Source organism: Lycorma delicatula, chromosome 3, assembly GCF_047948215.1.
Source record: "Lycorma delicatula isolate Av1 chromosome 3, ASM4794821v1, whole genome shotgun sequence".
NCBI lineage: Eukaryota > Metazoa > Arthropoda > Insecta > Hemiptera > Fulgoridae > Lycorma > Lycorma delicatula.
In genome coordinates this window covers 128,345,031-128,359,891 of record NC_134457.1, presented here as the reverse complement: position 1 = coordinate 128,359,891, position 14,861 = coordinate 128,345,031, and the positions used below count along the sequence as shown (strand labels likewise).

At 29.2% G+C, this 14,861-nt stretch overlaps 1 protein-coding gene across 1 annotated transcript in view; it reads right to left on the bottom strand.

The window, feature by feature from the left end:
* The window catches only part of Dora (zinc finger SWIM domain-containing dorado), a 132,625-nt gene that overhangs the window by 52,834 nt on the left and 64,930 nt on the right, over window positions 1–14,861 (bottom strand). Inside the window, exons 4-8 of the mRNA XM_075359204.1 lie at window positions 13,534–13,706; window positions 13,069–13,242; window positions 7,586–7,722; window positions 3,608–3,803; window positions 1,011–1,256 (exon numbers count right to left, since the gene is read on the bottom strand). Coding sequence (XP_075215319.1) covers window positions 1,011–1,256; window positions 3,608–3,803; window positions 7,586–7,722; window positions 13,069–13,242; window positions 13,534–13,706 — 926 coding nt within the window. The remainder of the gene's footprint in view (window positions 1–1,010; window positions 1,257–3,607; window positions 3,804–7,585; window positions 7,723–13,068; window positions 13,243–13,533; window positions 13,707–14,861) is intronic.

Genomic DNA, 14,861 nt, shown 5'->3' with positions numbered 1-14,861 from the left:
TACATCTAAAACAACATGCAATGACGGATTTTTTAAAAGCAGTAAAAGTGACTGCTAATGACATTCATCATTGTTTAAAAGCTGTTTATAGTGATAAAACTGTTGATTTAAGTACTCTGAGTACAAGGGCAATAAAATTTTGTGCATCAGAAGATAGTAAAGTGGTAAAGTAGATTAACCTTGCAGTGAACAACCAGTTTCTGTGATTGATGAGAAGAAGCACCAAAAGGGGGGAGGATGAACTGATTTAAAATGACCATCATATCACACTATTATACATCACCACCCAGACAAGCATATCGAAAGAATGAGTAGGATACATTATTGCACAACTAGGCTACCACGAAATATGCTTTCAGTGGATGCCACTGCAAACTTGCAGAACAGAACAAACAACAACAAAGAAGTGTGAACAGAATCTGAAACGTTATCATGATAAGATGGACTTACTTTTCAACCTGGAAGCTGGTTTGACTAAATTCCGTGCAATATATAAAAACACTTTAGGAGGTACGTCATTTTCAATAATCCACAGAACTAATAATTCTGATAACTATCATGGGCAACCAGCAAGGTTCTTGTGAACTTAAAATTTGAATCTATTTTACACCCTTAATACTTAACAGATTTGATGCCCTGCAATTTTTAATTTCTTTCCACAGTTTAATGTGATATTAAGGTTATTCATCACACCACAGAGAATGAACCGAGACACAGTTTGGTTGTGAATCAAGGAAAGGCTGCCAAAATTCTTCATGGAAAGAATGAAAAACCACTGACGAATGCATAGCCATAAATGGCAACTATGTGGAGAAATAATTGTAAGTTTTCATAGCAAATAATATGTACTTTTATGGCATATTTGACTATCTCTTTTCATCTGAGAGAATGAACAACTGTGCATTACAGTTTAACCATCCCTCATACATTTCTAACTGAACCATTAACCAACTATTCATTAGATTGAGCAAATAAAATATATTTGGCACGAGCACTGTATACACTTTTACCTTATCAACAATTTTAAGATGCCAATCTTTAAATTGCTGCTGTAACATTTTTCGTTCTTCAGGAGATATACCAGGATTAAGAGCAGCAAGTCTCCAAAGCACAACAATCTCATCACACAAAGATGAACAAGCATGCTGAGATGCATGGGTGTTGCTGTTTACATTTCCATGCTTACCACCCCCTCCTCCCCCAACACTGCTACCACTATGTAATGCAACCTTTGTGTAAAACCACCACACCAAAATCTGAAACAATAATACCACATTACAAATAAAATATGCAAAGTTAATCATAAATTACTGCACATAACCTATAAATTTTCCAAGGAAGAAAGAAGTTTTCCTAGACGCAATTAATAATTCAAATGGACAGTAGAACCCATACAGATCACACATACATCTCACATTAAAACTTGATGAAAAATAACTCAATAACAAGCTTAATAAAAATTGTGTTTCTAATTTCTCTTAAGTTTTTAAATTTTTTTTAAAAACTTAATAAACAATTTTTTTTTACACAAAATGCAATTAAGATTTTTTCATAAAATGTGAAAAAGTTTTCTTAAGAAATAGTTAGAACAAATTATACATCATTTTTACTTAACATAACATTACTACAAGGACAAACTTTTAAAGAACTTTCTTTTCACAAAAAAAAATTAGATTATTTAACTATAACTACACTACTTTATAGCTTTGCAACTAGAATGTTCATTAAAAATCTATATCAATATTGAATAATTCATATATTTTCACTTTGTTACGAGTTAATTAACCTAAAACAGGAAATTAATAGCATAATAGCAACAAAGCATAATTAATACGAATACGGTGTATTTATATTGTACTAATTTGTGTTAGTAGTCATAGAAATTTGAGAACTAGCATTATGTTATCTCTTTAATTAATATTTTATTATTTTTTTAAATTATTTCTAGATTATCACAAGAATTGTACTGAAGATAATATCACTTTTATAAATGCCTTGGTTATATAAATTACACAATCTTTCACGTTCAAATCCAAAGAGACATCTTTTAACAACAACATGCTGGTGAGAAACCAAATTGGAATGTCATAAATAATTATAAAATTTTAATTTATAATTTTATTAACTCTCGATATTTTATTTTCTCAATATCCTGCATGCTTTTTCACACTATGATCTCATAAAACTGAATAAGAATAGACACGGAGAAAGTTTTTGATAAGGCGTAATGGAGAAAATATAAAATAGATCTCTTTGATGGGTACCAAGACCCAATGTCATCTACAATGTAGGAAAGAATAATCTCACCAATATTATTTTCTGGTCTCAAAATATCGTTAACAGTAAAAACATGTCCTAAAAACTAATTAAGTTGTATTTTTGAGTTTAATTAGCGCAGCGGTCAGTATTTTGATGAATTATTTAAATTTCCATAAAGTTATTATACACACGCACATATGTGTGTGTGTGTGTGTGTTACAGTAGATTTGATTAATCCAGTGATTATGCATAATTACTGGTGAACTTGATAAATCGCCTCCATTGGAGAATTTAATAAACGTATAGCAATTTGTTAAATATATCAGTCATTTTACATTTTCTTCATATTACCATAATAGCTCCCTGTCACAGCTTTGCTCATGCTATATGATTACTTGCGTTTCACGTAGCGATCAATCTCTTTATTTTATGCTTATTACTCAAGTAACCAGAGGCAGGTGCAGCCAGTCACATATAGTAACAGTGGCAGTGGCTGAGTTGGGTGAACCACAGCACCATACCTTCGCATCCCTTAAAAAAATCAAAATTAGAAAATACCCAAAAATGGTTTTTAAATCTTTATCTAAATTAAGATTTTATTTTTAAAGATTCTGTAGATTTTAGCTTGCAAAATCTACAGAATATCTTGTTCACTATAGTTAGGATTGGAAAATTTACAACTAATGTTCAAAAATCTAGAACTTTGTTTACTGACATAAAGACTACATTCACTAAAATTCAAATTGTTTCATTTGTAACTGAGAAATTAAAAAAATAACAGTGTTTCAAAAAAAATCAAAAATCAATTTTAACCCTCAAAACTCAGAATGAAAAAATCTAGAAAATGATTTTTGGATGTTCATAATCAATCATTTCAAACCCAGCTCATACAATGACAGATACTCACCATTCACAATTCATTAAAGTTTGTGCTTCAACCAGCAAATCTCCACTACTACATTATATATATCTAGCTGATCATATAATATAATGTTTTTTCAGCCACTCCACAAAGTACAGAATAAATTCTGTTAATTGTGTTAATTCTGTACTTTGTGTAGTCGCTGAAAAAACATTATATTATATGATTAGCTAAACATTTATGTATAAAGTAGATATGGACTACAAAAAGTTTAATTTAAATAAATTAATATATACATATACGTTTTTAGACATTTTTTGAGATGAGATATATCCAAAAACCTTCTCTGTTATGTCAAGAAACACGGGTAAAAATTTAGTAGAAATAGATCGGGTAGTTTATTCTTTTACCCTGAACAAAAAAACCCTCTTCCTCTTTACATATAATAGTGTAGCACGTATAGCTTTGTTACGTGAATCAACTTACTTGATCACATGCCATGCACTCTTCAGTAATAATTTCCAACAAAGGTAAAGCATTGCGATCATTTCTTTTGAACATTTCTCTAACAATAGACAAGAGATTCCACATTCCCTCAGGTTCACGGCCTCTTAAAGGTCTGAGCAAACTGCTCCATTCAGCTGCAGCTGGTGGTGCAGTTGTAGTTAAATAATTTACATCACTGTAAAAATAGAAAAATACAACTTAAAACATTAAATTTTATAAACATTCAAATTTTCCATCAGAGTTTTACAAATCAGGAAGTTATTTTATACAAAAAAAATACCTTTATTCAAAAGTAAATACTAGCATAGTTTATCCCATCTAGGATCAAATCAAATAAGACACTATACACTGTCACGGGAAAAATAATTACAAGATTAGAAAAGAAAAGAATACAGCCTTTTTCTAAGTAACAGAGTTTTCTGCAGAAACATACTTCTCAAAAATAAAAGAAAAACACAATTTCAAAACAAGTTACTAATTTGATGTATCACCACAAATTTAATAAAAGAAACAATGTTTTTATAACAATTAAGCTTTACAAATGAAAATCCTAAAGATAATAAAATAACATTATCTGAAACAAAATTTTACTCTTCCAGATATATGGTGTGAAAGAAACACAAAGAGTATCTCATTATACAGCTTGGAAAGTAAAGTGATTGTTTAAAGTGCTTAGTAAATTTATTTATGTAAATTAATTTTTATGATGGAGTGAATTCTTGCAACTGTACTGTTTATTACTTATGCAACTTGGTTGCTGGCTTTATCTGTTGTTTTGTTTTTTCAATATTGTGATGCTGTGTAGCCTGTAAAGAATTCTCCTAGTGATGATGTAACAAATACAAAATATAAGAAATAAATAAATAAAATTAACAGCATTGCTTTTCCATTGGAGATGCTTAAATGTACTGAATATTCTATTTGCTTTAAGAATTGCAATACATAATAAACAAGTGAACCCCTCATAAAAAAACAATACCTGTCAGTCTATTCTATCACATTTGCCCAAATTATGAATTTCAATAATTATTACTTATAAAATAGAATTTTTGAAAAAAAATTTTTTTAATTTATTGTTTAGATTAGTTGCACATAAGGGTGCATACATTTATTACAAAAAATTATTAATACGGCACAAATTAAACATATCTAGCTTCAAGATTTAGACATAAAGAACTAACTGAATGAATTTGGCTCAATTCACACCAAATAAGCATGCTGAAAGACTAGAAAAAAGTTACACCTCAGTATCTTTAATCCTTCTGGATATTATTTTCAAGATTATAAAAAAAACAAACAGGTAAAACTGAAAACTCTCCTTCGTTTCAAAATGTTTAAGCCTTTCCTGCTAATTGTTTTGTAAACAGATGACCTTGCTCATTTCATACTCAATTTTACATGCTGTATTAGATGTATTTTCAACACTATAACCATTATCTCCAGGGACATTTGACATCACTGATTGATAACTACTGAGTTACTTTGAGAATACATCCACTTTTCCTTTTTTGAATTTCTTTAAATACAGCAGATACAATAAATAGACAATTAACTTAATATATAACAAGTAATATCTACAAACAACACCCACCTGGCAGTGATTCAGTAAGAGGGATAACAATCAGCAATTTTCCCAACAGCTGTATTAACTGCCATTAGGCGGTAGAAAAAAAAAGTTATATAAAATCATTATAAATACAGTTTCACCTAACAGCAAGAAATCTTTCTGCAAAATTACATAAAAATTGAAAAGTGTATCTTGCCATAACTACATCATAGACAAAAAGATGAAATGCCAACAGGTTAAGTTAAAATAGGAGGATCTTGGTTCCCTAGGTCAACAAATAGAATAACAGCTAATTAGCTAATTAGTTCCACCTAATGGCAAAAAAACATGTCAATAGCAAAAATATATTTTGTTATAAGTATATCATACACGAACAGATGAGATGCAGAACGATTAAGTTAAAACAGGATCTTGGTTCCTTTCATCAATAATTAAGATAATAGCTAATTAGCTAGTAATAACTAATTTATATGATAATTAAAAATTTATATGTACGTAAGACAATATAAATTTGGTTTTGAGTAAATCGTCATTCTAGGTAATGAAATAAAACTCCTCAGATAGCTAGAAATCAAGTGCTGCAACTGAAAAATTGGACTAGCTACAATAATTAAACTTGCAACAAAACTAAAAAACTAATATTATGAATTTCAGTGTTCTTTGGTCAGTAATAATTGACATCATCATTTTCATTAACTGAAGTAATTGAATAGTTAGGATATCTAGATTTAAATTTAGATTTTAAGAAGTACGAGACCTATTTTTGTTCAACCTGGACCTTGGTCACTAGGCTGGATTTTTCTGTAACCACTGGATAGAAAACAAGTCTTTTTAACCTTTTCAGATCATTTAGCCTTGGAAGTGATTATGTATGGCGTCAGTTTTTAAATCACTGTTACAAAATCATTTTATATGGCACCTAAGTTGGTTATTTTGTTTTATATTCACAAAGGAATCAGTTTTATTACACAATTTGAACGACGTTTATACAATGTAAAATGTTTTATTTAGACTAGAAAGAATATGACCATTTTTTCTCAGAAATGTGCTTGTGTGTGTGTGTGTGTGACTTGTGTATTATAATTGCTATGGCGATTATGGATTTATTTATTATTTACAAAAATAGCTTATCTTAGTAGCAACATATCAATGTATTGAAACACGTAATAAATTATGATATACGGCACACACAAAAAAAAAGGAATTTGTGGTCATAAATACGTCACTTTTACTTGAGGTCTATAAATATCTTTTCTGACAAATGATATCGGTAAACATGTAACACATAACGATTCGTAATGAATAACAGTATACAGTAAAAATTGTTTTTTGTCAATCTGAATATCTTTTCAGTGGTGGGGATTTTTATAAAACATACTCTTCTGAATCTACTTTCACTTATACTAACATATGTTACTAATCTGTGATTTATGACACGGGTTTTTCATCACATTTTGACCAATTTTCAACTGATTTGCTTGAAAGTATTATTTTTTAAATCAGCAAACTATGTTTCATAAACACAAAGCAAAAAAAAAAAATTTAGCTAATAAAAAACGCGGTAGAAATGCACAAAAAAATTTTGCAATTAAATAATCGTAATTTTTGTACTGTTTCAATTTTTTTGTTACAGGCATAAAAAATATCCAATCTGTTAAATCTCTTTAATATACTGTAATTTTTTGAAATTTTTTTCACAAGAGGGTAGCATAAGACCATGAAGGGAGGCAATCAGATACAAACATATTTTCGCGGAGCGCTAATCAACCTTTTCCCATCATTGTGATGGGTAAAGGTTAAACAGCCTTTACCCTAACACTGCTATTAGCATCTATTCTATTCGCATCTTCTATTAGCAGATTCACACTAGAATCTGAGTGTGAATCTGCTATTAGTAGATTCACATTCAATGATTTACAAGGGAATGATCCTCGTTAACTATTAGAATAACATGTTGTCACTGATGGAAAAGGACACAGTAATTGACAACATTTCTACTGTGTCTATTCAAGAACAAAAGGCTGAAGAATAAGGATAAAGGTAGAGGGTACAAAAAGAGATAATCAATTTACAGAGAGATAACCCCTGATTACAGTAGATTGGAGTAATTGATCATGTTGATTATAACTAATACTTTCTAATAACTTAAAAAAAAGACTATCAGAAAAACATACAGGAGATTAAATATAATGTTATCTCCTGACCACATTCATTTATGGTTACTGGGAGTTTTTCAGAAAGAATATCAATAGAAACAGTTTATCATACTGCAACTTAAATGAGACTACTTGATTAAAACTAAACCAACATTGTAGTAATTACAGAATTATCTCTTTCTGCAGATTTTAGCATGAAATTAAAAAACAAATTAACAGCAAAAAGTAATTTACCTAAAAACAATTGGAGCAGGAACACAAAACTTGATAAGAATGTTTTTAATATTGTTGTGTAGAGTTTTTTCATCTAAATACCATGATGTCTGTTCATTTGCAGATGCTCCAGCTGTTGGGTCTGGAGCTCCACATACCTGTAAAAAAAAATTAGTAAAACTTAGCAATTACGTTGTATACTTTCAAAATTAAATATAAGTAAAAGAAACCATAAGGAGAATTAAAAACAAACAAAACACTAATGTTAATCTTAAAAACTACAAAAAATGAATGATTATAAACTACATTAAAGGACAAGATTATAAAGAGGAATTAAATGTAACTGAAAATTACAAATTTGCAAATTGTGTTGCCTCAAGCAAAAAATTAAGAAAACTAGAATTACCCAAAGATACCCCCTAACATATTAAGACAAGTGACATTTAAAAAAAAACTGTCAAAATCTATAGCAAGTCATTAAGTGTATTTGATACATCATTACGGTAACAGAACATCTTACATGTAACAATGAAACATAACAGTAAGGCTGAAAGTATTAAAAAATGTACTAATATCAAAAGTAGTGCTAGCACATTAGACATTATTGTAATTATTAATTTATAGATAATTAACGATTATTTTTTTGATTTTTAAACAAAAAAAAGTGTATAAAAAGCATGTAATAATGATATCATATTTTCATCTTGAAATGTACCACTCTTTGAAAAAAAAAAAAAACAGAATTAAGTTCTTTAAATTCTAATTCATTTGTAAACTAAAGTTTTCAGAACTGTTAACGGACCATCTTCAATATTAACAACTTATAAATATCGTAAAAACTGTTTTAAGAAAATATAAATTAGGCTACATCTTATATATTAAATCTACCATTAAAAATTGTTTGTATAATTACTGTATTTACATCTGAATTATCATAAATAGCAGTTCTTCCCAGTTAATCACGACATTAACATCAATATTAGGCTAACTTTCCAATATTATTACAATCTTCAGTAGACAAATAACCACTTCACTAAATAAACTAAATAATCACCTTCATCCATAATTAAATAGCACAATATTTTGCTTTATCAAATATGTAAAGAATAACAATCGTGGGATTCATCGTGTCATAAACACTTATTGTCTATTGTGTACATAAAGAATATATAGAAAATGTTAAGAAAACGGGATAACAAATAATTTAAAACTTTTGTAATGTTTCAACAAGCAACAATATCAGTTTTACATTCTAATGTAGAAAAAACCCGTACATTATCCACAAATCCACATTATAAAGCTATCTTATAAACAAACAAACAAGTTATTATAGGCAAAACTATTGAACAATAAACAAATAAACTATAATTAGTACTAATTCAAATCAAATTTTGAACAGAATTTTCCAAAAATTGTTTTCTTTTATTTAAAAAAATTTCTATCAGTATAATGCCTTTAAGCTATTTGAATAATTGCCAACAAGAATTTATACTTAAGTGGATGATTAAAATTCCTATAAAGTACATAATCTGTCCTTACTTATTCCTTAAGGAATTAATGGTCATGGATTTTTGTAATTTAAACATATAGAAACAATTATTTGATTACGAAAGCACAAAATAAACTCTCAAAAATTACGATCAGAATACTGGCCCTCAAGGTGAGAAAGGGGGTTACTCAAATATTTTAAATAGAAATACAGGGAGTGTATCATGAAGTTCTCACAGGACTTTCATAACATATTCTACTCATGAAAATAATGAAAAAAGTTCAAGTAAACATAAGTCCTACAATGATTTATTTACTAATTACAGCTACTGAAATATTTTGCTCAGATTTCAGCTACCCATTGAAATGAGGTTCCACTGAAATTTTTAAGACGTTAATTAAGAAGCAGAATTGGTGATTTCTTATGGTTTTTGAGCTGAAAAATCAAATAAAATAGGTCCCAGAACCATATCTGGAGTAGTTTTAGAGAAATCTGGGGTGAAAACCAATAAATTGGGGTAAAAACCCTGCTTTTTATGTTTGATGTACAATAACTTTGTTAAAGGGTTAATAAACACATAAAAATGTTTAAAAACTTGAAAAAAATTTATTTCTGAACAAACTGTTGTAAGGTAAGTTGAATAAAACAAAGAAAAGTTAAAAAAATTCAAATTTTATTTAGAAATAAAACATTTCTACAATTGTTGGAAAAGTATTTGTTTAATGTAAAAAAAACAAATTCTTTTCTGGTAATGTGAAAAATTTGTATAAACAAAATGTAATATTAAAAATTGCTGTTAAAAAGTTATACAAATAAAAATTACTTAAATAATTTTTTTTATTAATAAATAACAGAAACACAATAAATTATTTGAAAAATTATTATTTCAAAGTTGTAAATAAAACAACTACACACCTGCGCAATACTGTATTAGTATATAAATCATTTTATAAAGTACATTAAGTATTGAGTACTGTGAACTGTTCTGTCCTTAAAGATGGTTTTCTGTTTTTTAGTTAGAATGTGATAGTTTTGCCATTGAAGTAATGACGTCAATTATTTACAACAGAGGAATATGCTGATATAGTATTCATTTTGGGTGTGTGTAATGATTGATACAGTAGAATATGTTTTTAAAATTGCAGGATTTAAGATCCTAAAACAATTAGCGTGAATTTTTGCATTTTCAAGAAACAGGTTCACTATCTAATGTCTGTACTAGCTACAAACAATCTGTCCAACACGATGCTGTTATTGGTGAAATTATTATAAATGCAGTTCAACAAAGTCCAGGCATCAGTACATAATGTCCTTCTAAGTGGATAGAAGTTTCGCATTCGATGGTTTGGAGGAACTTAACCTTTTGTGCTCAAAAGACTACAGTCAGTGGCCACCTGCTATATCCGAACAACTTGTAATATGTTTCATGTGCATAGTTCTCTCACATCGTATGACCACTGTGAGTGGCCGCTTGTTTTTCTGCTGCTGCTTGGCTGCCATATCGATCCCCAGCTGTCAACAGCTCGGAATTATTTTCTCAACTATTACCTGAAATGGAGGCACTGAAAGAGCATTTACAGAAGAAGAAATGTGATGATTTTTTTTAAAGAAGCTCTCTTTTATTTACAATCTTACAATAAAAAAATATTATTGTGTTAATTTTTTAGGCTTCACAAAAACATAAGTTAATATTACACAAATATAGGTAAATACAAAAACAGAACTGGAATAATAATAGTTTTGGTTTATTGACAGAGTAAAATACAGATAATGAGTTTAGAATTGCTTTGTTATGAGGCTTTAGAAAAAAAGTTATCTTACATGAATAACAATTTGAATAAAAAACAGAAAATTATAAACATTAATACAAAACAGAAAATTTATAAAACGGTTTTTGTTTAGTGTTTTTGTTCCTTGAATCTTTTGGCTGTGTGGTACTGTTTGAAGCATTGTCCGATACACAATCCAGGTTGTGCAGTGCACATTTTACACATATATTTGGTGCGTTTCCTTGGCCACTAGCACTTCTGTCACTGTATATAAAACAATCCTTTGTTTTACCAGGTCCTAGCGACCAACGTAAAAACAATATTTACATTGAAATAGCATACAAATGTCACGGCCACTCACAGTAGCCGTGCAAGTGTTCATGGGATTTTATACAAGCCAGTGGCAATCCCAGTGGCGATCGAGGTGGGAGGTACGTGACTATGAAAAAAAATCCAAACTGGTAGAGAAAATGCCGGGGCCACTCACGTGGCCATACAACTCCTGAGATACTTTGTTAAAGGAACTAAACAAGTAACCAAATCAAGTTTTATCCTTATCATAAACCACCAGTTCAACATCTACACCCAGGAGATAGTCTCCGCTTTGCTTGTTCTTCTGCAACTTGTAGAATACAAATCAACAACTCTACAAGTATGATGATGCAAATTTCACTCAAGATTGCAACAACAACTTATGCAATGAGCATACATGGCAGAAGTAAATCCTCATGAAACAGTGTAAGACAATTTTTAACACTGATTTAGTGTCTATGTATGGTGCAGCAATTTTCACAATCAGTTGTTTGGATCCTTCATATTACCTGGCTGCTTAAATGCTGAAATCTACTTACACTTTCTTCAAGAAAAATTGCCGCAGCTGCTTGAAGTGATCCTCTAGCGCTGAGACACAAAATATCCTTCCAGCATGATGGTGCACTTTCCCAATTCTCTTGGGCCATTTCCACTCACTAAAACATCAGTTCCCTGAGAAATGGATCAGTTATGGGGGTCCCACATTCCTGACCACCAAAGATTGCCTGATCTAACACCTTTAGATTTTTGTGTCTGGGGATGGATGAAAAAGACTGTATACAAAACAAAAATATATTCTTGTGAGGAATTAATTGTCTGCAGCTGAGCAACTAAAGGACAGACCTGAAAAACTAAAAAGAGCAACAAAAGCGGTACAGAAGCGTGCCAAGAAATGTGTTGAAAATGGTGGGTTCATTTTTGAACATTTATTATAACCTGGTATGTATAATACCAGAATAGAAGCGGTACCCTAGACCAAGGTGGTCTAGGGTACCGCTTCTAAATAAAATTTGAATTTTTCTAATCCTTCTTTAGTTTATTCAACTTATCTTACACCATTTTGTTCAGAATTCTTTATGTTTTGTAAATTTTATGTGTTTATTTTAAGTTGTAAAAAAAAACAAAAAAAAAAAAAAAACAGGGTTTTTTAACCCCAATTTATTGGTTTTCATCCCATGTTTTTCAAAATACAGTAAATATGGTTTCAGGTTAAAATCCATAAGAAATCACTAATTCTGCTCCTTAATTAAATCCTAACAATTTCAGTACAACCTCACCACCAGGGAAGCTGAAATTCTAGTGAAATTTTTCACTAGCCATAACTCGCAAATGAAGCATTCTAGGAAATTAGTTTATATGAACCTCTTCCATTATTTTCATGAGCAGAATAGGTTATGAAAGTTCCAGGAGAACTTCATGATACATCATAAATGATTTTAACTGTTATTACAAGTCAAAAACAAAGATACAAAAAAAATCAATATCACAATCTTGACTGAAATTTGAATCTTTAAATTTTATCATTGTGTAATGCATTACACATCACAATGTCACAGATATTACATTCTTCAATTTTAGTTTGGTCAGAATAAAATATAACATTTTTTCTAAATTTCATTCACTGATTCAGGAATAATTTTTGTTTAAAATATTTTAATAAAATTATTTCTTTCAACACCTGTCTCTTCTATTAATTAAAAAAAAAATCAACATGTATACAAATTTTATAAGGAATTTCTGATAACTGAATACTCTGAACATTGCATTATCAATATCATAATACAAATTATAATTTACATTGCAAAAAAATATACCATGAGCTTCACTGCAATTAATTTTTTTAACAAAAATCAAAATTATAAAAATGTGAAATCACAATAACTTAAAATATATATATACACACACACACATAAAATCACTTAAGAAATACTTACAGAATTTATGGCTGAGGGTTGTGAGGATAAAAGTTCATCAAGCAGACGCTGAGCAGTAGGGAGGATCTGTTGTGGTAGTTCACTGATCAAATATTGAGCAAATTTCTGGAGTTGTTCTCTGTGTAAACGAGAGAGTGATTCGCTTACTGGTGCTCGTAAACATACTTGATTCGGCTGTAAACAATAAAATTCTAATTAGAGATGAACTGATAATTTCAATTAGTAATACCTACAATCATATCTTAATCTATAATGAAAATAGTAGCAATAAAAACATTATAAGAATAAACAAATGTCAAGTATAAAGTAAAAGTAAACATCACCTTTGTTGTAAATCTAGATGTCTGAATCAAATAATGAATTTGTAGTTAAACTACAGCTTATTTATGAGCTCTATGTATATGCAAAGTTTACATATTTATTTTATAATTAAAAATAAGTTCAAAATATGGAATATTAGCATACCAGATGAATTCTATGAAGACAGACAGCCACAATATGAGAACACCAGTACGCAGAGGAATTGCATGTACAATTGCAGGAGGTAATGCGCCGACGATCAAATGTTACAGCTACTTTATACTGACCACGCTGTGTGAAAGCTGGTGGAATTAGAACACTTGCACTAAGATGAAATCCTGGAAGAAAGATATAATCCTTATAAATTCAATTAATACAATCTCATTTTCTGATAAATTTTGTACTATTTAATGAAAACATTATAATAAAAATTTTTAATGTTTTAAAGGAACTATCAATCCAAAACTAACAGAATAAATCATTATGCTTAATTAATGTAAACCCTACTACCATGAAGTATAACAACATTTAATAAATACTGTAAACATTAGAGACTACTAAGGACAAGATATAGAATTAAAATTTTAAAAATTAACAAAAAATTTGGTGTAAGGTACAAAATTCAGTCATTTCAATATTTTATTCAAGAAGTATATACACCATAGATAAGTAGAGAAGAAGGGACTGATTAATGACAACTGAATATGTAAAAAAATCCCCACGTACTATATTTTTGACTAGAGCAAAGGCAAGCCTATGGCCCATCATGAAAATGTTACATGATTTATGTTTTATTACACATGATTTTTATAACTCACTTCAGTTATATCAGCTGTTTACCATAATTCCAATTGCATGTATTTCTATTTCCCTTATCGAAGCCACATCTACCAGTTACTTCACAAACTCCACTTTTCCATGTCTAACAATGTTCCCACCTTTGTTTTCTATAATTTACCCAACTCATCCTATAAGATACGTTAAATTAATTATTATTACTGAACTTATTTAATACAACATAAAAAGAAAGAAACATAAATTAAATTTTTTACCAGATTGTGACAAATGTAAAACTGATTTATCAAGTTGATCACTTAAAGAAGATTTATGTAGCTTCAGAGTAGAACTGAAGACTGTTGCATAAATTTTTTGGTGATTTTTTTCTAATTTATCATTTTATTAAAACTAAATAAATTTAATTATGAAAAAAAAAATATTCTATAGTAATTTTTAAATTACATCAGTAATTTTCAGAGTTCATCAGTTGCTATAATTTGAAATGAGTTTTTCCTTAATAAGATTACTTAAGATTTTCTTTACTTATTTTAATTTTAAAAAAGAATTTACATTTTTAATAAATTTCTCTCGGAGCTTTTATTTTTAATAAAATTTCCTGTTCAAAATAAGATCTTAATTTTTATTAAAATGTTAATAAATGTTTAACTGGGTACAATATCAATGTTGCCACCCTTGCCTGACTGTTTTAAATGATA